The 21,161-nt window shown below is 36.7% G+C and overlaps 3 protein-coding genes and 1 pseudogene across 4 annotated transcripts; 1 reads left to right on the forward strand and 3 right to left on the reverse strand.

Moving 5' to 3' along the window:
- Positions 1–3,186: 3,186 nt before the first annotated feature.
- LOC120197019 (glutamate formimidoyltransferase-like) lies at positions 3,187–4,629 on the reverse strand. The gene is given in 4 exon segments (XM_039198667.1): positions 3,187–3,828; positions 3,895–4,254; positions 4,257–4,302; positions 4,380–4,629. Coding segments are annotated over 4 exon segments (975 nt in total). The 5' UTR covers positions 4,431–4,629; the 3' UTR covers positions 3,187–3,310.
- A 1,075-nt stretch (positions 4,630–5,704) lies between these two features.
- Positions 5,705–14,231, reverse strand: LOC120197061 (formimidoyltransferase-cyclodeaminase-like). 2 transcript variants are annotated; one of them, XM_039198696.1, is made up of 4 exons: positions 13,857–14,231; positions 13,613–13,618; positions 13,093–13,518; positions 5,705–6,274 (listed from the first exon to the last, which is right to left on the reverse strand). In XM_039198696.1, the coding sequence occupies exons 1-4, from the start codon at positions 14,215–14,217 to the stop codon at positions 5,766–5,768; spliced, it is 1,302 nt and encodes a 433-aa protein (XP_039054627.1). In that variant the 5' UTR covers positions 14,218–14,231; the 3' UTR covers positions 5,705–5,765. The 2 variants fall into 2 exon arrangements, with proteins under 2 accessions (XP_039054627.1, XP_039054626.1); XM_039198695.1 differs by lacking the exon at positions 13,613–13,618 and having other exon boundaries at positions 13,783–13,925.
- Positions 14,232–15,812: 1,581 nt separating this feature from the next.
- LOC120197018 lies at positions 15,813–17,527 on the reverse strand (annotated as a pseudogene).
- A 2,994-nt stretch (positions 17,528–20,521) lies between these two features.
- On the forward strand, positions 20,522–21,159 carry LOC120197026. Its single transcript, XM_039198670.1, has 3 exons — positions 20,522–20,758; positions 20,848–20,934; positions 21,031–21,159. Exons 1-3 carry the CDS (start codon positions 20,522–20,524, stop codon positions 21,157–21,159), a joined length of 453 nt encoding a protein of 150 aa, XP_039054601.1.
- The last annotated feature ends 2 nt before the right edge of the window (positions 21,160–21,161 follow it).

Here is a 21,161-nt window from a genome sequence, read left to right on the forward strand (position 1 = left end):
TCTTCCCAATGCAATTCCTTTTTATAATTTCACTCTGCCACTCATCTTCTGCATTGCGTCATACTGTCTGTATAAATGAAACTTATAAGCCACTCCACTAGTATTACTAGGTACATCTCTTGTAAACTCATTCTTCCTTTATCAACAAAATTCTTCCATTAAGAAATATGGGGGCTGAGGAGGGCCGACCGGCATCCGACCGTGCCGCGACGGACGGAGAGAAGGCAACCTGTATTCCAAAATAAGAAAGAAAAAGAGGATTTTTTTGTTGAGAAACGGCACTAGTGGAGATTGACTTTTGTAAACCCATGCAGATGCATAGATCTAATAAAGAAGCAAAGATCTAATAAAGAAGCAACATTAACATAAAAATGTAGAATCATAAGAGCAGCGGCGATTCAGGTGTGCATAGTACGATGTTGATATATGATATTGCGATGGAATGGTAATGAAGCCAGTTATTATACACCGCCTATTTCAGTTCTTACAGACAACGTGTAAGGGCACTTGAAGGTTGTTGAACTCAACATTTAATATATAGTATGAACTTGAGCTTTACAACAAATATTGAAGATCTTGTTGATATAACACAAGGAATTTGAAAATTCAAATTCTTTTATATTTTAAATATTTTTATTAATAATTTATTTTTATGAGTTCAATTACATAACATAAAATCATATTCTCGTACCGTATAAACAAGATAGATTAGCTCTGACAACACCATGTAACACAAGCTTTTGATCCTTCCCTGAGAATTTCGTGTTATTCCATTACCAAGCATGTGAATGTGTTAGAATTAACAAAAAGCAATTGCTTTTATGTTGAAGTAGGGCAATTAGTGACAGTAGTTTGGTCTGGCAACAGACAATATAATCAAATGATCATATTGAGTCAGAGATATTATTCATTGTCTCCTATGCGAGGAAACAAAAGGATCTTTACCTATGACGTTTCTTTATTTCCCTTTTGTATGTAGCCTTTTACTAAGAAAACATCCTTTGTGTGCTTGTTGGAAGAATATGGTTGGTAGCTGGCATGGCAACCGGTGAGTGTCATTTCATGACGGTGAAACGTCCTCAAAAAAATGAATTTTCATGAGGGAAAAATACTTTTTAACCCTTAAAATTTGATTATCTTTTTTAGTTTAATCCACAAACTCTTATTCTATCCACATTGATCATTTGATCATTGAACATGATTTTTTAACCTGTTTTTAATTCTATAAATTGACTAAAATAAAAGAAGGTTGTCAAATTCATAAACTGGTATGAGCTAAAATAAAATTTAAAGACTAAGGTAAAAATCATCAAATTCAGGATTATCTCTTTCAATTATGATGCTTAGGTTTGAAGGTGGCTTAAACTCGATGGTAAAAATTGAAATGTGTGGAACTTGGTTAATGAAATTATTAATAAAATAATACATATCACCATACATGATATAAGATAAAGTACTCAAATGATAATCAATGAGTGGAAGTAATACAAATTTTATATTTTTTTAAGTAGATATCGCCTAAATAATTATATTCGAGAAAAATAATATATTTAAAAAAATATCACGTAAAATATTACACAAGTATTATTTGTGACATTTTAAAATATAAATTTACATATATTATAGTAAATTCTAGACGTAAGTACTTTTTTCCGTTCTATTAATATTTCTTTTTGAATAATTAGAGTTAATTATAAGATAATATTTGTTTTTAATTATTGATAACGCATTGCAAACGTAGCTACTCAAACTTAAAATTTTTAAAAAGAAAAATACCTTCTTTTATCACTTACAGGTTCGTTTTGGGTAGCACTTTATTAGATATGTTAAACATTTCTGGTAAAAGCCCAATAATAATATTTTCAGTAAAAAAAATAATATTTTAGATAATTTTTACCAAAAATATTAAAAAAATGATGACATTTTCTATAGCGCATTTCTAAAAGTTTGGGATGTTGAACTCGAGATTAAAACGTATAATTTGATAACAATTCAGGTAAATTTAATCGCTAGTAATTAGAGCTCCAATTGATTTATTAATTATAACATAATACAGTGCCTAGCATAGCTGCATAGGGCATGGCCTTGAATAACATACAGACTAGTAGCTATGCAGTCTGCGGTTAGAGCAGGAATAAATATGAACCAACTTACTTTTGATTATTGTATTCTCCCAAAGTTTCCAAGTAGGCATGTCCCCCTTCTTTACTGCATTTTCCACTGTTAAAAATTAGAGTTAAAAAGGTTGATTGTTATTTTTAGAATTCTTACATTTAATTATGTTGTTTATAAAGGTGTTTAATTAATTATTATTAAATAATTGAGTCTTTCGAACATAAAGCATGAAATCTGTTCTCATATTACCATCTTTCACGTAGTGGTGCTCAAGGTTTTCTATACATGTTGGTTATGCAGTAATTATTAACTTTTCCATTAGGCTACAGATGCAGCGGTGGCCTCAGCCCGACAACAATACATCGGATTATATCTGCTTGTTTTCCCCCTGAATCCAAGGAAAGGGACATCATTTCAGGGTTTAGATTTTTGGAGCTTTTTCTTTTCCAAACATAGATGATGATGGCAGGAAAGAAAATTCTGGTATTTTCACGCTTCATAGGCATTTCAACTGTTTGCTGTCACCTTAATTCATGGCTTGGCTCCCCCCTTCAAATATGCATTGGAATGACTTTTGGCACATGGGGAGATGCCGGGAGGTGGACTCAGCTACAGAACTTAATATATTTTTAAAATAGAATTTTTGAGATAAGTTTCGTAAATGAAAAAGAACAGGTTTGGGAGAATTACATCATGGTTTAAGAAGAGTCCAAGATGATAAAATTGTATATTGATGGAGATGAAAATGAATGGGACGTGGGCTTCAAGTTGGATAGCAAATAGTAGTGTTGTGTAGGCAAAACGGTGGGCACTTTTGGATTGCAAAAACTGCGATGAAGAGTTTTTATGCGAATCTGAACGTGTAAGGTACAGTGTATACTCAGCTTTTTGGTAATTTCATTTTAATTTGTTGTGGGACAAGGCCCCTGGTGCAGTAGCTGCCAAGGCCGATGGGGGACTAAACATTTCAATTTGCCAACCCATCCCCACTGCCTAAGGCTAAATAAATACCGGCCTCCCTTTATTTATTTATTTAATCATTTGTTTTTAATGAACACGATCATCTCTTGTTTCACAGACTACTTGTGGGATAATGTACATGAAACTCTGGAATTATTGGAAGGGTCACAGATGCTTATATTACAAGATTTATTGGAAGGGTCAAATGTAAACTGCACAATGACCCATTTTATTATCAATCTCTGTTACCAGAAATTAAGTTCAGATATTTTTCAAGTATCATTTCAGGTGGAGAATCGGTGAAATAGCCCTGTTCCACATCCAACCCTTCTTGGGCAGCAAGCATCTCAACTCGGGACTGCACTTTATCTGCTCCGACCCGATTCGGCTCCAGAAGAATGCAAGCTATCTCGATCGAGTTCTCACCATGTACCAGGCCCAGTGATTGGACCGTTGGAAGACCACCTCCTCTCGCACTCACCATTCTCGCAATACGACGAGCCACCGAGACATCAGTCGACATAACGGGCACGTTGTACAGTCCAACCCATGGGCTTGCCCCGATCATGGTGATGCCTTTAGCCCGAGATACACTGGTTGGCCCTTCGTCGGGCTTTACAGAGAGCGTTTCAGGCAAAGCCTGGCCTGCCCATTGATTGCCCATGGCATTGGGCCTGTAGTAGCCGAGCTCCCGCCTGATGTTATCCAGGGCCTTCCCTGTTGGGTGTGCCGCACCGAACAAAAACACTGGCACTGCAACATTAAAGTACAAACAACGTTACAAATAAGTTTTCAATACTAATTAGAAGAAGAACCCACCTTGGAATCGGTTGCCAATGTCTGCTGCGATAGCCTTCGCAAGCCAAGCTGCTTCGTCCAAGGATGCCCGAGCCAAGGGATGCAAAACGATGTCGTCGACCGCACCGAGCCGAGGGTGTGTACCAGAATGCAGCTCGAGGTTTATGGTTCCATAAGCAGCCTCAACCATGGACAGGACAGTTTGTTGCAAGGGGCTATAAATGGCACTACCCGTGCTGTCATGAGCAACGTACGAAACAAGAGTGAAGCGTGTCCTGTTATATGCTCGGTCCTCAAATTTGTTGACGATCACAGTATCCGGATCTAGCCTTGCTGCTCTCTCTATTGCGTCAAGGGGTTCACGGCTACGAGATTCAGAGAAAAGATCTTGCAGCATATCAACACCGACTGATTTGCACCGTTTTTCTTCTGGTTATACAAAAAGAAGTGGAAATAGTTTAACCAGCAACGGGATAGAAAACTCCATAACTAGAGCTGGACCTTACCTTGCTACTTGAGCTGATATCTACTGCTTCCTTTTGCTCGTGATTCCTCATCTTATTTCTCGCTTCAATCGGTAGGGTGCAAGCTTCTTGTGTTGCCTTTTATCATTGATGTTGAGTAAAAAACAAATCCCCATGTGATCCATATGGGTACAAACAGGTGCTGCTTAGAAAGCAAACACGCTGGTAGAGATAAAAGACTAAGCCACTAATGATATATTTGGGGAACAAACCAGGAACACCCAAAAAGCCTGACCTTTCAGCGTCGGCCTTTAGTCAAATGTTATCTTAAGGTGTTAGAAACGTCGTTCCACTAATGGAAAATTGGCCACAGAATCACAAGGTGGGCGCATGGATGTGGATAGAGTTAGGTGAGCTTTTAAATCGAACCCCATGTGACTCTGTGATTGGTGTACTTGCATGCTCTGCTCATTCCACCTCACAAATCATATATATTTTGTTTGTTTGATCTTCATAATTTGAAAACGGACGTGTAGGTACGTGTTTTCTTGGAATGTAAACCGATATAATTTCCGAGTTGCTAAGAGCAGTAGCCTTATAGGAACTGATTAGTGATTCCCAAATTATTTGGGTAGGTAGGTGTTCACATTGGTCGTATTATTGGTGGCCCATTGTCCATCAAGAGTGCTGATTATTGTTCCTCTCCTTCCTCAAAATTAAATGTTCAAATCATACTCGTATTAGTTTAAAACATATTATCCTCATAAAACTATACTTAAAGAATGAAAGTTTTCTAAAAATTTGGATGCCATTTTTTTTAAAGCAAGTTTTCTTATATTATCTATATAGTATTAATTTAAAATACATTAATCAGGAATGAAATTAAAATATTCAAAAGTTTGAGACTAATTTAGGATGAGAATCATAGTTTGACGATGGAACTAAAACATTTAAAAAATTTGGGATCAAATTATAATGAGAGCCATAGATTGAGAATATGTGATACAATTAACTCAACTTTATATGAAAAAAGAATGATTAATCTATAACATGGGGAGCAAATCTAGAATGCTCAATGATCAGAGATATTATTGATACATGCTAATACTTTTCAAAACAGTTCATTAACTTGAATAAGTCAAAGGTGGTAATCAGCAAGAATTGTTACCCCAGGTTTACCAAAATGTTTAAGCAAATACAATAAGCCAGAAATCAGGGGAATATTTAGGCTTTATTTTATGACAATTCAGTAGCAAAGACTGTCAAACCAACGATTAACTTAATATTTATGCAGAATGGAGTTCAAACAACAGAAGTAAACTGTGTATGTGATTCTTCATAAGATCAAAATGTATTCTAAAAGACTAGCAGTAAAAACTGAGATACATGAATAGAACAAATAATGCATCCAAGATCACATTTCATCCATTAATGAGAACTCAACTTCATGTACCTTTCGATAATCTGGTCCGGTGTAAGATCGGTGAAATACCCCTCCCCTACAAGCAAACCCTCTTCCTTTGCAAGCCTCTCAACTTCAACCTGAACTCTATCTCCTCCCACTTCACTTGGTTCCAGCAAATTACAAGCCACCTCAGTAACACCATCACTATGTGCAAGCCCCATCGCTTGCACTGAAGGAAGTCCACCGCCTCTCTCACTCACTTTCGACGCAATTCTACGAACAGCCGCAATATCAGTTGACAACACAGGGACATTGTAGTTAGCAACCCAATGGGTGGCTCCAATTAGAATAACACCTTTTGCTGGAGATGCTTGAGCTGGACCTGCATCAGGCTTCAGTGGCAAGGACCCTGATTTAGGCCCTCCGGACCACAGAATACTGCCCGAGTTAGGCTTGAAATAACCAAGTTCTCTTCTGATAGAATCAAGCAACCTTCCCATCTCATTAGCAGCCCCATAAAGAAATGTAGGTACTGCAGTTAACATTCAAGGGTTATTAGCAACGATTCTTACATACTGCCCTTCAACTTCTAATCAAGGTGGGCAACAAAGATGATACATCGATACAAAATTAGAAAGAGAAACAAAGTAAAAGAAATTATATTAACGAGTAAAATTGCATATTTATAGCTCCAACGTCAAAAGAGCTAAATGTCTATGATAAGCAGGCATGCAGACCATGCCTTTGGCCTATTCCAGAGAGGAGAGAATGAGTAAGTGTTCATTGCAGTTACTCAGAATGGCCAAATAACTACAACAAAAGAACAGAGAAACGCCAATTTTATCAGAACTCTACAATGCCCGACTGGTGTCTTACAGATTATTGATTAAAAAGGAAGAAGTAAATCTTCCAGGATCCAAGATGTTAAGAATGCTTGTATCGTTATATTCAGTTCTAATGAAGATTTCTTAAAGGCTTGGTCGTACAGTAGAGAGAAGTTGTTCCTCTGGTTTAAGTGGTTATCTCCATTGTTAAACGAAGAAGGAGTTCCACTGGCGTACTGCTTGGTAGAGTTGGTGGGGCTACCATTTCTTAGTTGGTCTGCACCTTTTCTGGAGAAACTTGCAGGAATGTGGGGAGAGCTTGTGAGTATCATGGAGGAGACAAGGAATAGAGATGATCTTTCTTCAGCGAGATTACTGTTAAGGGTAGCAAGTCCTTTTGATATACCCGAATATACTTATGTAGGGTCATATGGAAGATCTTTTAAAGTCATAATAAATACGGGACAGAAGTGCAACAATTTCCAAGCTGGAATCGGAGAGGAGCTGCAGAAGTATTTTGATGATGGGAGTAGTGATGATTTTTCGAAGGAGGATGAAGGAGTCAACTCAGAGAAGGAAGAAGACAAGTGGGAGAAGTCAGCAGAGGAAGTAGGGTCAAAGGTGGACACGTGGTTACAGCAGGGTCAAGAAAGTGGGAGGTTAAAAGGTGGCGGGGAACAATCTCTGAAACATAAGTCCCACACGAAACCTATCATTAATGGGTTGTCAGAAAATTTGAATTTGAATTTGAGTCTAATTCCTATAGAGATTTTGCGGGGCTAGGGCTGCGAAAGGAAGTGGATCAGTTACATCCAGCCCAATCTGATTCTAATGGGGAATCATCTTCTCCAGTCTCTAAAATAATTCCTGCTGGGCCTGCTGTTAAAATTAAGTGGGATGGGCTGGATAAACAAAATAAGTTCCAGTCTCTTTATGATTTAATGGAGGATAATGGGGAAGGCCAGGGTGATGAAATTTCTGCTCGTGGTAAGATAGCAGAAGGAAGTTTCATGCAGGAGGATAATAATGGAGGATTTATGAAGAGCTCTAAAAGTTGGAAAATGGGACATTCAAATTATGCTTGTCTGACAATTAGAAGTGCACCCGGTGGTAGGAGAGAAAGAGGTCGATATGCTAGAGTCTATAGAAGGTCAAGAAATAGACGAATTTGGTTAGATGCAAATAACGAAACAGAATTATTTTGTTCAGAGGTTAATCTGAATCAAGGACAGAAGGCAAATGAAAGCAGATATTTTCAGCAGAATTTTTCAGAATATAGGGGAATTGGTCAGGAAGAGGATATCAATTGTTCATTAGATGTTCCGAAGACTCCGAATGTCCCATTAATTGGCAGTAATCATTCAGAGAGTCTGGCAGCAGCTCCTTACACTGCTTCAGGGTCTCGATTTAATAAAAGAAGGAAGAGAAGAGCTCTAATCAGTGAAGCTTTGGAAATGGTGAATATTTCTACTGCTTCTTCATCTCTTTTCTCGAAGCTGGTAGAGGAAGCAATGGCCACATGGGAAGTGTGTCAGATGTTAGGTATTTCTTTTAAGGAAGGGAGGAAGGCTTTTATTGATAAAATTGTGAGTCTTGAAAAGGGTTGGAGGTAGGAAGGGAAGGGTGATATGCTGGTTTGCAGGGTATATTTTCGGTGTTTGGTTTTGAAGTCAGTATATGCAGAAATTTAGTATCCTTACTTGGAACATTAGAGGTTTAGGGAGGAAGGAAAAATCTTTAGCAGTGGCAAGGCAAGTTAAGAAGTTAAAACCTGTTATGATTTTTATTCAAGAATCTAAACTTGACCAGTGTCATGCGTCGATCTTAAGGAGGATTGGAGGAAATTTGCTGAAGGGAGTGGTGGTTTCTCCTGCACAGGGGTCTAAGGGTGGTTTGATTAGTATGTGGAATGAAAACGTTTTCAATGTCACTATCCAGCATGTTCATAGTAGGTTTATAGCATTAGTGGGGAATTTTTTGAATGGCCAAAAGGAGTTTGTCTTCATTAATGTCTATGGACCTGTTATTGAAGCTGATAAGGAGGAATTCTTTGGGGAGCTGCTGAGTTATGTTAGTTTGACGAATTTGCCAGTTTGTATTGGGGGTGATTTCAATGTGTATCTTGTTCCGGAAGAAAAGCAAGGGAGATCACAAAATTGGCATGCTATTGAAACTCTTAGATCATTTATACAACAAGCTAACCTTATGGATCTGCCTATGTCAGGAGGAACTTTCACCTGGTGCAGTAATAGAGAGTTGTCAACATGGGTTAGACTAGATCGATTTCTAATTTGTGGCAGATTTTTGAACAGCTTTCCTAGGATTTCACAATGCCTTTTACCAAAATCAATTTCAGATCATAATCCGGTCTTGCTGGAGGATGTTAGTCACAATTGGGGCCCCAAACCCTTTAGGCTATTTAATTTTCTGTTAGAGGAGAAAGGGTTTGATGATTTGGTTGAAGGTTGTGTGGTTGATGAGAAGAAGAAGAGGAATAGAGGGGGGATTTTCAGGTTGTTACAAAACGCGAAGAAGAAGATCAGAAATTGGCCTGGCAGCAGTCATTTAGGGCTATCAGACTCCATTTCGCTGCTTGAAGTTAAAATAAATGAATTGGATTTAAAGTCACAAGGTGGAATGTTATCTAAGGGGGAATGGGATCAGTTGATTGAATTCAAAAATGAGCTGTGGAGATTGTTAAGGATCGAAGAAAGCATTTGGTGGCAGAATTCAAGAAATAGATGGATCAAAAATGGAGACAAAAATACGAGGTTTTTTCACCTTACTGCTATGAAAAGAAATAGTGTTAACACTATCATTCTCTGAAAATTGAAGGGGTGGTAATTTCGGATCCAGTTAAGATAAAAACAGTGTTTATGAGTTTTTCAGGACTGCATACAACACAAAAGCGGCTTTTGAGGTTGAGGGTCTAGATTTTGATTTTATGAAAATATCAGCAGTTCAAAGGATTTATCTGGAGGAGGAATTTACAGAGCAAGAAGTGTGGAATGCAATTTCTTCTTCTGATAGTGCTAAAGCTCCCGGTCCGGATGGTTTACCATGGGTTTTTATAAGAAATACTGGAATCATTTGAAGGAGCAGATTATGGAGTTTGTTTCAGATTTCTTTGAAGGAAAGGAGTGGGTACACGGGGTTAACCACGCTTTTATTACCTTGATCCCAAAGAAAGGTAATCCGGAGAGTATAGAAGACTATAGACCCATTAGTCTTGTGGGCAGCCTATATAAATTCTATCAAAAGTGCTTTCAAAGAGACTTATTTCTTGTGTCAAAGATATTATCAGTCCTAATCAGTTTGCATTTATTCCGGGGAGACAATTGTTGGAATGTGTTTGTGTGGCCAATGAAGGAATTGACAGTTGGAGGAAACAAGGGCTTAAAGGGGTTGTCTTTAAAGTAGACTTCAGCAGAGCGTATGACACAGTGGAATGGCAGATTGTTATAAGATTATTGAAAGAGATGGGTTTTGGTGATAGGTGGTGTTCTTGGATCACACAATGTATTTCCACAGCTTCTATATCGGTCCTAGTCAATGGGTCCCCTACAGAAGAATTTCTTATTGATAAAGGATTAAGGCAAGGATGTAGCCTCTCTCCTATTCTGTTCAATGTTGTTGGGGAATTGCTTCACAAGATGCTTTCAAAAGCAGTGGTTTTGGGTCTGTTTCAAGGGTTTTCGTTCGGCAATGATCAAAACTCCTTTAATTTATCACACCTTCAGTTTGCGGACGATTTAATTATATTCTGTCGAGCCTCTATTACCCAGATCAAGAATGTTAGAAGAGTTTTGAGGATTTTTGGCCTAATGACGGGGCTCCATCTCATTTAGCCAAAAGTAAACTTTATGGTATTAATATGGAGAATGACTTACTTGAAGAATGGGCGAGGGATATTGGCTGTTCTATTGGCTCTTTCCGACAGTTTATTTAGGCCTCCCTTTGGGGGCAAAAAAGAATTCAGAGAAGTTTGGGAGCCGGTCATAGAGAACTTTAGTAGAAAATTGGTGGGGTGGAAAGCTTCATCTTTATCCATGGCTGGCAGATTGGTGCTTATAAAGTCGGTACTTTCATCTTTACCCATTTTTTACCTATCTATTTTCAAGATGCCATCTACTATTTCTCAACAGTTAAATTCTTTGATGTCGAATTTTCTTTGGGGTGGAGGGGGTGAGAAAAAGAGAATGCATTGGGTTAGTTGGAAAAGATTTGTAAGCCGTTGAGTGGTGGAGGTTTAGGTGTTGTTGATTTGAATCTTACCAATCGAGCGTTGTTGGGGAAGTGGGTATGGAAGTTTGCAAATGAGAAAGACTCGATATGGAAGAAATTCTTTTGTTGTAAACATAATGTGAGTTGTCATTCCTTGGATATCACTAAGGCCCTATCTCATAAAGACTCGTGGATTTGGAGGGGAATTGTCAATAACTTCTCAAAGAATGACTTCATTGGAGGGTGCCTTAGATCTCATGCAAAAATTCAAATAGGGAATGGAGAATCTGTCTCTTTTTGGAAGGATACTTGGCTTGGGGATTGTCCATTAAAAATACTTTTCCTAGGATTTTTGCACTTTCTACTAACAAAGGTGGCAATGTGGCTGCTTTTGGTAGTTTTGATTTGAATGGATGGGAGTGGAATATTAAAACAAGGAGGAATCTTTGTGATTGGGAAGTGTTGCAGTTGGTTGAATTATTGAACAGCCTTAAAGACATTAAACTGATTGAATCTTTGGAGGATTGCCTGCTGTGGGATGGCTTGGGGGACGGGCTGTTTTCTGTCAAAGAGTGCAGGAAATCTCTAGAGTCTGTTTATGAGGATACATTTCAGTGGAGAAACTGTGTTTGGCTGGGATTAGTCCCTCCTAGAGTGGAGACTTTCCTTTGGCAGCTATCTCATCAAAAAGTTGCTGTTAGAATGGAATTGATGAAAAGGGGGGTTACTTTAGGGGAGGATACTCTCTGCCCTTTTGCAATCTATGTGAAGAATCTGTCCAGCATCTTTTTTGTTCTGTCAGGTTTCGTGGGAGCTGTGGAATAAATTAATTTGTTATTGGGGTATTAGTTTAGCTTTTCCACTTGACCCTCCTTCCTTACTTAGTTCTTGGTCTGATTTGAGGCCTTCTTCGGTTATTTGGAAGTTTATTCCGGGTGTAGTGCTATGGTCAATTTGGAGAATCAGAAATGATATTATCTTTGATAATGGTAAACTGGACAAGCTTTCATTGTTTTTCACTGTTCGCTTAAGGCTAGCAAGATGGTTTCTAGCAAAATATCCTCTTTCCTATATTAAGGTGGATTCTTTAATTGGTGATCCTTCCTTGGCAGATAGTATCTCTGCCCCTAAGGAACTTCACAGATCAGGGTGCGGGTGGATTCCTCCTCCAGTTGATTTTTTTAAATTCAATGTGGATGGGGCTTGTAGTAGAGTTGGGAGAGTGGCTGGAATAGGGGGTCTTCTCAGGGATTGGAATCGGGTTACACTCATCTCTTTTTCAGAAAATGTTGGTCCTTCTTATCCCTATTTAGCAGAATTGAAAGCTGTAAGAAGAGGCATTGATATCTTTGTTTCTTCAGAATGGTTGTTGAAGGGCAGACTCATTATTGAATGTGATTGCAAGCTGGTCGTGGATTGGATCAAAGATCAAGCTTTGGTTCCTATTTCCCTTTCGAATTTTGTTAAGGAAATTGTATCTATTGTTTCTTTTAGAAATTTTATTGTCAGGTGGATTCCAAGGTCTTGTAATTGCGAGGCTGACAAGCTAGCAAAAGAGGGGATCGGGTGATTTTTTTTTTGTCTGTTTCAGTTGGTGTCTGTTTCTGAGCTTAGAAGCTAGAGGAGTGTGTGAAGTCTTATGTTGTTTGTAAAAGTGTTTTTAAGTCTTATGTAACTTGGCTTTCATTAATAAATTGAGGTACTCTTTTCCTCCTTCCGCTAGTTGGGTCTTACCTTATGGGTAAGATCCTCTAAGAGGGAGGTTTTTAATGAGACCTCCTATTCCTATCAAAAAAAAAAATATTCCAAAGTTCCACTCATTAATCTAACTAATACTGGCAATATCTACATAGCATTTAATTCAAAAGGAAGAAACCTTCAAGTTTAGAGCCTATATCGGCTGCCAATGACTTTGCAATCAGAGTTGCCTGGTCCAAGGAAGTATGTGCCAAGGGGTGAAAACATATATGACCAACAACTCCAAGTCGAGGATGAGTTCCGGAATGCAACTCAAAGTCTATGGTTTCCAAAGCAGACTTAACAATGGCAAACACTGTATCTTTCAAAGGACATGAATCTTGAGATGGTTTTGGAGTCAATCTCGAAACAACCGTATACCCAACTCTATTGATTAAAAAGGAAGAAGTACATCTTCCAGGATCCAAGATGTTAAAATATACCACTATTCGCATAGACATGCAGGCCAACATTTTTTTTTGCTAAATCATATTCCAAAGTTCCACTCATTAATCTAACTAATACTGGCAATATCTACATAGCATTTAATTCAAAAGGAAGAAACCTTCAAGTTTAGAGCCTATATCGGCTGCCAATGACTTTGCAATCAGAGCTGCCTGGTCCAAGGAAGTATGTGCCAAGGGGTGAAAACATATATGATCAACAACTCCAAGTCGAGGATGAGTTCCGGAATGCAACTCAAAGTCTATGGTTTCCAAAGCAGACTTAACAATGGCAAACACTGTATCTTTCAAAGGACATGAATCTTGAGATGGTTTTGGAGTCAATCTCGAAACAATCGTATACCCAACTCTATTGTATGCCACATCTATGAACTTACTCACAATAGCAGCCTCGGGGAATAGCTTGGCAGCTCTTTCAATCGACTCCAAAGCTGCCCTATTTCGGCTTTCAGAAATGTATACCTTGCCACAAGCCAGCATCTTGTTCAACATCTTTGCTTCTCCTCCTCTTTCTACTTGCTTAAGATCTGCCAAAAAAGATACGGGAGTAGATAGAGATAACAAAATGAGATAAAAGGCAAATATTTAGCCACAGTTTAAGTGAGAAGTGGGGACCAACACTCCAGCCTAAAAAAGGGTAAATCCAGATGAGAAACAGATCAAGACTGAAACTTTAATAGCACTACTTAATATTGATTAATGGAGAATTGATTTCCAAATTCGACAAAAACAAGACCAACAAAGATAACAAACAAAGGGCATCTGATACCCAGCGTATGCAATAAAAATACCTAAAATCAAATTAGTTGAAATCAAAATTCGATGTCATTAGGTTTTGGGTATCCATTATATTCCAATTTAACACCCAACCCAGCACAGATAGCCCTAAACTTGAGCCTCAAAGCTTCCATTATTTCTTGTACGCTTTCGTTTTCTGGATCCATAACAGGGTACTTTTGGATTAATTCCTGCATCTGCTTGATGTTTTTTTTAATCCGAGCAGAGAACTGGGTCGGATCGACTTGGATGGCGGAATTCCACACATCGACACAGCCCTTGTAGAAACCGAGCTCTTCGCCTGTTTCGAACCCCGTTTTAAGACCTACTTCCTTTCCCTCTTCCTTGCCGGTGGTTATGCCGTGGTTGAAACCTTCTTTGTAACCTCCCTGGTAATGGGTTTCTTCAAGATTTAGCGATGAATCGAAGATATCTTCGGCAGAGTCCATGAAAATAGAACCTATAACCGTATATTTGGGGCGGCTGCATTTTATATGGAATTATTCAAAGGAAGTACAACGGGCTGGAAGCCTTACTCTGGCCCAATAAAAACTAGAGTTATATAAAAAAATTGTAAAAATAATATATACTCCTATAAATTGTAATTTAAAAGTGAGTTTAAATTGAATGATTATTTATTATGGTAATTATTTATTAAATTTTAAATATTTTAATATTTCATTGTATATTTACTAACAATATAATATCCTATAAATATAACCTTTCGAATCTGAATCTTTTAAAGAAAATAATATTCTCCTAATACATTTTACCATCGAAGTTAATAAACTATTCAATGAGTTCAAAGATGACCTATTTGTGAAATCAAACCATTTGTAGTGCATGCATTGTGAAATCACAAAACCACTTGCTTTCCGGTCGTGTCAAGCATCATATGATTATATCTATCATATGAACTCATATTTTCAAACATAGAAAAATGTAAGGTTTTATGTCATAAATGAACATTTTCAAAGTTGAAAAACGAAAATAAATCATTAATAAAAAATAAAAAGAACATATTTAAACTATATTAAAATGTAAAAATTTTATAGAGATGATCATCTCGCTAATCTCATTCGGTTCATCCCTCCGGATGATTGTATCCGATACAAAGACATGTACATGTGGCGGATGCACTAAGTCTCTAAAGGAAGAGCCATTTTATTTAGAAAAAGTAAAAAAAGAAAAAGAAAATAGTTTAATGGATTAAGAGAAGAAGAGATATGATAATCTGCATGCGTAATATTTTTAAAATAATGTGTATTAAAATTTTAGATCCCATTTTTAAATTTATGGATCCACCATGGACACATACTGTCAGATTCGGGTAACATAGGTTTTAAACACTGCCAAGGTTCACAATTTCGACGTTGGGAAAGATGATACAACAAAGAAATGAGAAGGAAAGCTGAAGAGACAAAAGCAAAGATATATTACCTTAGAAACCAAAAAATGGAGCTTGATCGCGGAAACGATTTCTAGACTTGATTCCCTCAAAGATAAGCAGAAGGCCACGGAGTCTGCACTGGAGGAGAAAAGGAACGAGATAGAGACATGAATACAGCAAATGGAAACCCTCAGGTCATTGGTCTAACAGCAATTTTGAAGCAAAAGGGACTGAGACTAAATTCTCTTCTCAAGAGGAAGACAAAAGAGAAGTGCTTGAAGATGGAACAGAGCGGACAGCTGCAGAAACGTGAAAATATGGGAGCAAGTGCCAAAAATCAGGATTCTGAAGATGCGGGTAATTATGGAATGGAGGGGTAAAGAATCATGCGAATAATATAATCGATATAAATCGATGATGCAGATGACGAACAATAAAAGATCAACAGCTTGAAGCGAAAAGGGTAAGGTTTTCAGCGACTTTATGTTTGAAAACAGCTGGATTGCGCTTACATTGTAATTATAATAACCTTTGGCAGTAAAATTATGTTTGGAATTCATGGAAGTATCAGTACATGGTCAATGACTGCCATAACATAATTCAAATCTCAGATTATTCAAAACAAAAAAATCTCATTTTCTATCATATAAAAGGTGAAATTCAATAGAAAGTTCAATTCAAAAAGCATAGTTCACTACTTTCCAAATCAATCAACAGATTCTGAATCCTCAAAACTGTTGCTTCCCATTATCAACAGAACTAAACAACAAACAAGGCAGTGGGTTAGCTGATATCATCCTCCAATTTTGCTCATTCATCACTCCCTTGGGGAAAGAGAAATTATGAACGGGAAAACATAATACCTTGTCAACTACATTGAAAACAATACCCTAAGGACATCAAAGTTCCAGGCACACATTATTACTGGGAATCTTGTAAAAACTAAAAGCTCCAACCTCATTTCTGTGCCGTTTCCACTGCATTCTACAACAAGAAAAAGATAAAATGAGAGGAGAAGCCATAATAGATACACTACAATAATGTGAACCCTAAGGAACTGTTAAGCACTCCTATTAGCTATCACTAGTTAGATTCTAAATGAAATGATCACACAGCAGTGATAATCAACAGTAGATGTGTGATGGGGGACATTTAGCTTCAAAATGTAAACATGAGCTCGAATGGTATATAAACCACTTATGGTTTTCAACCATAATCTGGTATGTACTGAAGGTAAATAATATTCATTCCATGTTTAACAGTAAATTTTAACCTTGACCAACGGAAACATCTCCAGCAAAATGGGACATAGGCCTAACTGAATAATAGAAAATCCACAACAAACGTCAGTCAATGCCATTCTCTTGAAAAGGAACTTCCAGATATGAAAATGGCAAAGCTCAGAAAAATTGGGCATAATTGTCTTGGACTCACACACCTGAGTCCGAGTAACATAACACTGACAATGCAAAAAATTGCTTACTCAATTCTAATGATAAGTAAAAGTTCAAGAGTATATAAAAGTACCTCTTCCTTCTTGCCTTTGCCTCTGGTTAAGAACTTGTATCCACCATAGAAAAGCAGACCCCAACCAGTTACAGAGACGATAACAAACTGTGCAATAAAAAAAGTGAATAAGTTTCCACATTTATTCCTCCTCTAATTTATCGACAATATCATCAAATAGATTGAAAACCGGTGCCTATGAAATTATACATGATAAAATAGGAAGTAAAAAAAATCAGTGTGTGCTGTAAGCAGCCCAATGTCAACGAGATTTTAACTTGAAATAAATTAAAGATAGGGAGAGGACGTAATTATAAATATAAATGAAAACCAAAAAAAAATTCCCAATTTACTAGTCCAAACTATCTAAAATCTGGAAATAAGGCAAGAAATTATGAGGAAATTGAAATATAAAACATGAAAAGAAATAAACTGACATGTTCTTCCTTCCATTTAGCTGGGTTCATTGGTTCTTGCCAACAGTTAACTTTTGGGGTCCATGGTGATCTGCAAAGAATAAAATAAAGTAAAATCAAGAAATATTCTGTAAAAAATGTTCTTAACTTCTAAGATCCTTTGCCTCCGACTATCAAATTCAAATGAGATTAAATTGAAGTTAATCGGGAGATAACTTTTACAATCGAATATAATATAAATTTAAAGCGTAATGGGTATACAGCAAATACCTGCACCGCCGGCGAGACCACGGCGAGGAATGAGAGAAGCGGCTTGAGAGGGAGCCGGTGTACTAGATACAGTAGCAATTCTACGAGCTGCAACCGCCGCCAACGTAGCCATCAAGGTGGTTTCTTCTTTGATTCGGTGTCTAGGGGTTAATCACAAGAGAATCGGGATGGTACATGATAACCTAAACTACTATAATAAGGGGGACACATAAATAAAAAAATAAATACTTGAATAAAAAATAATATTTTTAAAAAAATTATTAAAATTATTAAAACACTTTATTATATTTTAAATTAATTAAAATAAAAAAAAGCAATACCAATGATTATTTTCTAGTAATAATTTATTAGTATATATAATGAAATAAATAAGTACTTATTAAGTAAGCTATGTGCAATTTTCTAGAAGGGTAAAAGAGTATATACGGTGATTTTTAATTTAATTTTTTTCATTTTATTGTAACATAAATATTTAAATTATATCAAATTTTATTTTAAATAATTTATTGTTTTTCATCTTAATAGAGGTTTAATATTTCATTGTTACTTTTAGGTCAGGCGGATTTAAAAATATTTTTGAGGGTGAACATACATGTTAATGACACAAAACTTTTAATTGTAAATTAGATGCGATGAACGTGACCTTCAAATCTTCAATCTGACACTCTCCCAATTGAGTTATTCCCGCTTGTTTTCTTAATGAACATTTCAATTTAGATATTCAGTCTGAACTCCATAGATCTTATGCTCTTCAAATAGTAATTTTTTTATTACATTTAAAATAACTAATGAACCAAATAATAATAATGCAATTCAATTAAAATTAGATGCGACGAATGTGAATTGAACACGTGACCTTCAAATCTTCAATCTGACGCTCTACCAGTTGAGTTATTCCCGCTTGTTTTCTTAATGAACATTTTAATTTAGACCATCAGTCTGAACTCCATAGATCTGTGCTCTTCGAACTAAGCTTATCGACAGTATAGTAATTATATTTAAAATAACTAATGATTCAAACCATAATAATACTCCAATTCAATTAAAACTAGATGTTGTGAATGTGGTTCGAACAAGTAACCTTCAGATCTTTAGTCTGATGCTCTCCCAATTGAGCTATCCCCGCTAGTTTTCTTAATGAACATTTCAATTTAGACCTTTAGTCTGAACTCCATAGATCTTGTGCTTTTCACACTAAGCTTATCGACAATATACTAATTATATTTAAAATAACTAATGACTTAAATCATAATAAAATTAGATGAGGTGAGCATGGATCGAACATGTGACCTTCAGATCTTCAGTCTGACGCTCTCCCAACTGAACTATCCCCGCTAGTTTTCTTAATGAACATTTCAATTTAGACCTTCAGTCTGAACTCCATAGATCTTGTGCTCTTCAGACTAAGCTTATGTGGATCAAACTTGTGACCTTCAAATCTTAAGTCTGATGCTCTCCCAACATAGCTATCCCCGCTTGTTTTCTTAATGGACATTTCAATTTAGATATTCATATTGAACTCCATATATCTTTTGATCTTTAAACTAAGCTTATCAAATTATAATAATACTCCAATTCAATTTTAATTAAATGCGGTGAATGTTGATCAAACACATGACCTTTAGATATTCAGTCTATCGCTCTCCCAACTAAACTATCCCCGCTTGTTTTCTTAATGAACATTTCAATTAAGACCTTCAGTCTAAACTCCATACCTAAATTATCAATTTTGATCCATTTTTGTACCTAAATTAAAAAAAAACAAAACCATGCATAACATTTAGTTTTTGTTTCATTTTAGTACCTTGCCGTTAAAAACTTAACGGATGGGCTGACGGGGCATAAATCCAATGGACGGACGACCAATCTGAATGGTGGACGATGAGAGAATGACGAGTCGATCAACATAGTCCAGTTTCAGGCCCATCAGACGATTGACGACGGAGATTGAAAGATGAAAAAGTTAAAAGAGTCTATTGTCAAATTGAGCAGATTGAGTTTTTCGGTGAAACGAAGGTTGAAATCACGTTTAGGGAGTCGAAAATGTGCAAGCTAGAAAGTTTGGGCTTCATCGACCGACGAATTCGACGGCTATAGATGCAGCGACTGACAAGCTCGTCCATTAATTTTTTAACAATGACGTACTAAAATGAAACAAAAACTAAACGTTATGTATGATTTTGAAAAAGATTTAAAAGTTTAGGTACTAAAACGGATCAAAGTTGGTAATTTAGGTACTAAACGTGTAATTTACCCAATATTTAAATGAGGTTGACACAAATAAAATTTCAAAATGAACATCTCAATAAAATAAATTACTAATCAAACAAAATTCAAATTTCAAGATGGACTCGTATCCATCCTCGTGTGCACCCAGATGCATCACTAAAATGATCCATTAAACCATCTTTATTTATTTTTGATGAATTCTTCGTACGCTACAATTTTTTATGTAGCTCATAAACATGTTAATTTTATAAATTAACTGAAAATGGCATCATCTGATATATTTACAGAAATATATTTCAGATAATCAAATTGGGGAGGTATAATTTAATGTCCATTGAGTCAACTCATGAACCGTGTTATTCGCTTTTTAACGCACAAATTTAAGCTATAACTATATTTGTGTTGTCAAAAGAGTCACCTCTTCTTGAAGATGAATACATGCAACATCTCCTTCAACCACAACCGAACACCAGCCATACTCGACAGCTAGTTTGATATATGGGGTGAACGCATATGCTTTCACAACTGCATGATCAACACCACCACTCTGTTTGCATGCATGACCAGCTACAATCATACCTGCATGAATTTCATGTACCATAAATAGATCAGATGATGTTTGAGATCAACCTTTTTGAGGCTTAGGTTTTTAATTTTGCAAACAAATGAGATTAAATTAAAATAGAATGTATGGAATGATTTGCTTGATTATGGTATAACTCAAAATATAACAAGTTATATTATTTTAAAGTTGAAAACAGAGGGAAGGGAGATGAGAATTGAGAACGTCATACCGGTGGGACTCGAGTTCCCCGAGGTATATTTAAGTATTGCACATGAAGCGAACGGTCCTTTTATGTTGTACGTTGAACTTGAAGATTTAATGGTCTAGTAGGGAAGATTATACGCAAAGCGACCAAAACAAGTAGCAGAAAGGAAACAATGGAGGATAACGCAGTAGTAGTCATATCACCACCATCCTCGACGAAGAGGTTAAGCAAGATTACATGCAAACAGGAGGAACTCAAACCTCACATTTGTCTGAAAAACAACATGGACATGGAGGATTGTTTTATTCTTGATTGTAACCCCTTTGATTCCATTGACATCTCCAAGCTCTCCATTACCATCGACGACGCCGACGATGACGATCTCTCTCTCGTGGCCGAGAAGGGCAAGGTTTTCCTTTCTTCCCTATGTTATACGGACACGTCGTTCTTTAAATTTACACTAATAAGGCTTTGTTTTTTGTTCTTGATGTAGGATAGGTAGCATGTAGAGATTATCCCCATTCAAGGCATCTCTGTGTTCGATTTCCCTTTGATAAAACTGCTCATGATAAACACTGTGACCTGGTATGCATAAACTGTAAAACACAGTCTTCTACTTTGAACATTGGCATTTAGTTTTAAGGATTGTAATAACTTAATTTGGGTTGATTCATATTGCAGTGTTACTGTTATGTTTGTGATTCAGTGGCTCCATGTAAGGTCTGGGCAGCACATTGTGACGCTTCAGAGCATGTTCAGCACTGTAGATCTGAAAGGAATTTGACCATACTGAAAAGACTGACTGCCTAAAT

The sequence above is a fragment of the Hibiscus syriacus genome, unplaced genomic scaffold (assembly GCF_006381635.1).
Source record: "Hibiscus syriacus cultivar Baekdansim isolate YM2019G1 unplaced genomic scaffold, ASM638163v2 tig00117040_pilon, whole genome shotgun sequence".
Taxonomy (NCBI): Eukaryota; Viridiplantae; Streptophyta; class Magnoliopsida; order Malvales; family Malvaceae; genus Hibiscus; species Hibiscus syriacus.

Bases quoted from the DNA above. Each gene is read 5' to 3' on its own strand.
- LOC120197026 (XM_039198670.1), top strand. From the start codon at position 20,522: ATGGAGGATAACGCAGTAGTAGTCATATCACCACCATCCTCGACGAAG. The intron at 20,759-20,847 runs GTTTTCCTTTCT...GATGTAGGATAG, and splicing joins TCGTGGCCGAGAAGGGCAAG to GTAGCATGTAGAGATTATCC. The intron at 20,935-21,030 runs GTATGCATAAAC...TTCATATTGCAG, and splicing joins ATGATAAACACTGTGACCTG to TGTTACTGTTATGTTTGTGA.
- LOC120197061 (XM_039198696.1), bottom strand. From the start codon at position 14,217: ATGGACTCTGCCGAAGATATCTTCGATTCATCGCTAAATCTTGAAGAA. The intron at 6,275-13,092 runs GTTTCTTCCTTT...TGTTAACTGCAG, and splicing joins TATAGGCTCTAAACTTGAAG to TACCTACATTTCTTTATGGG.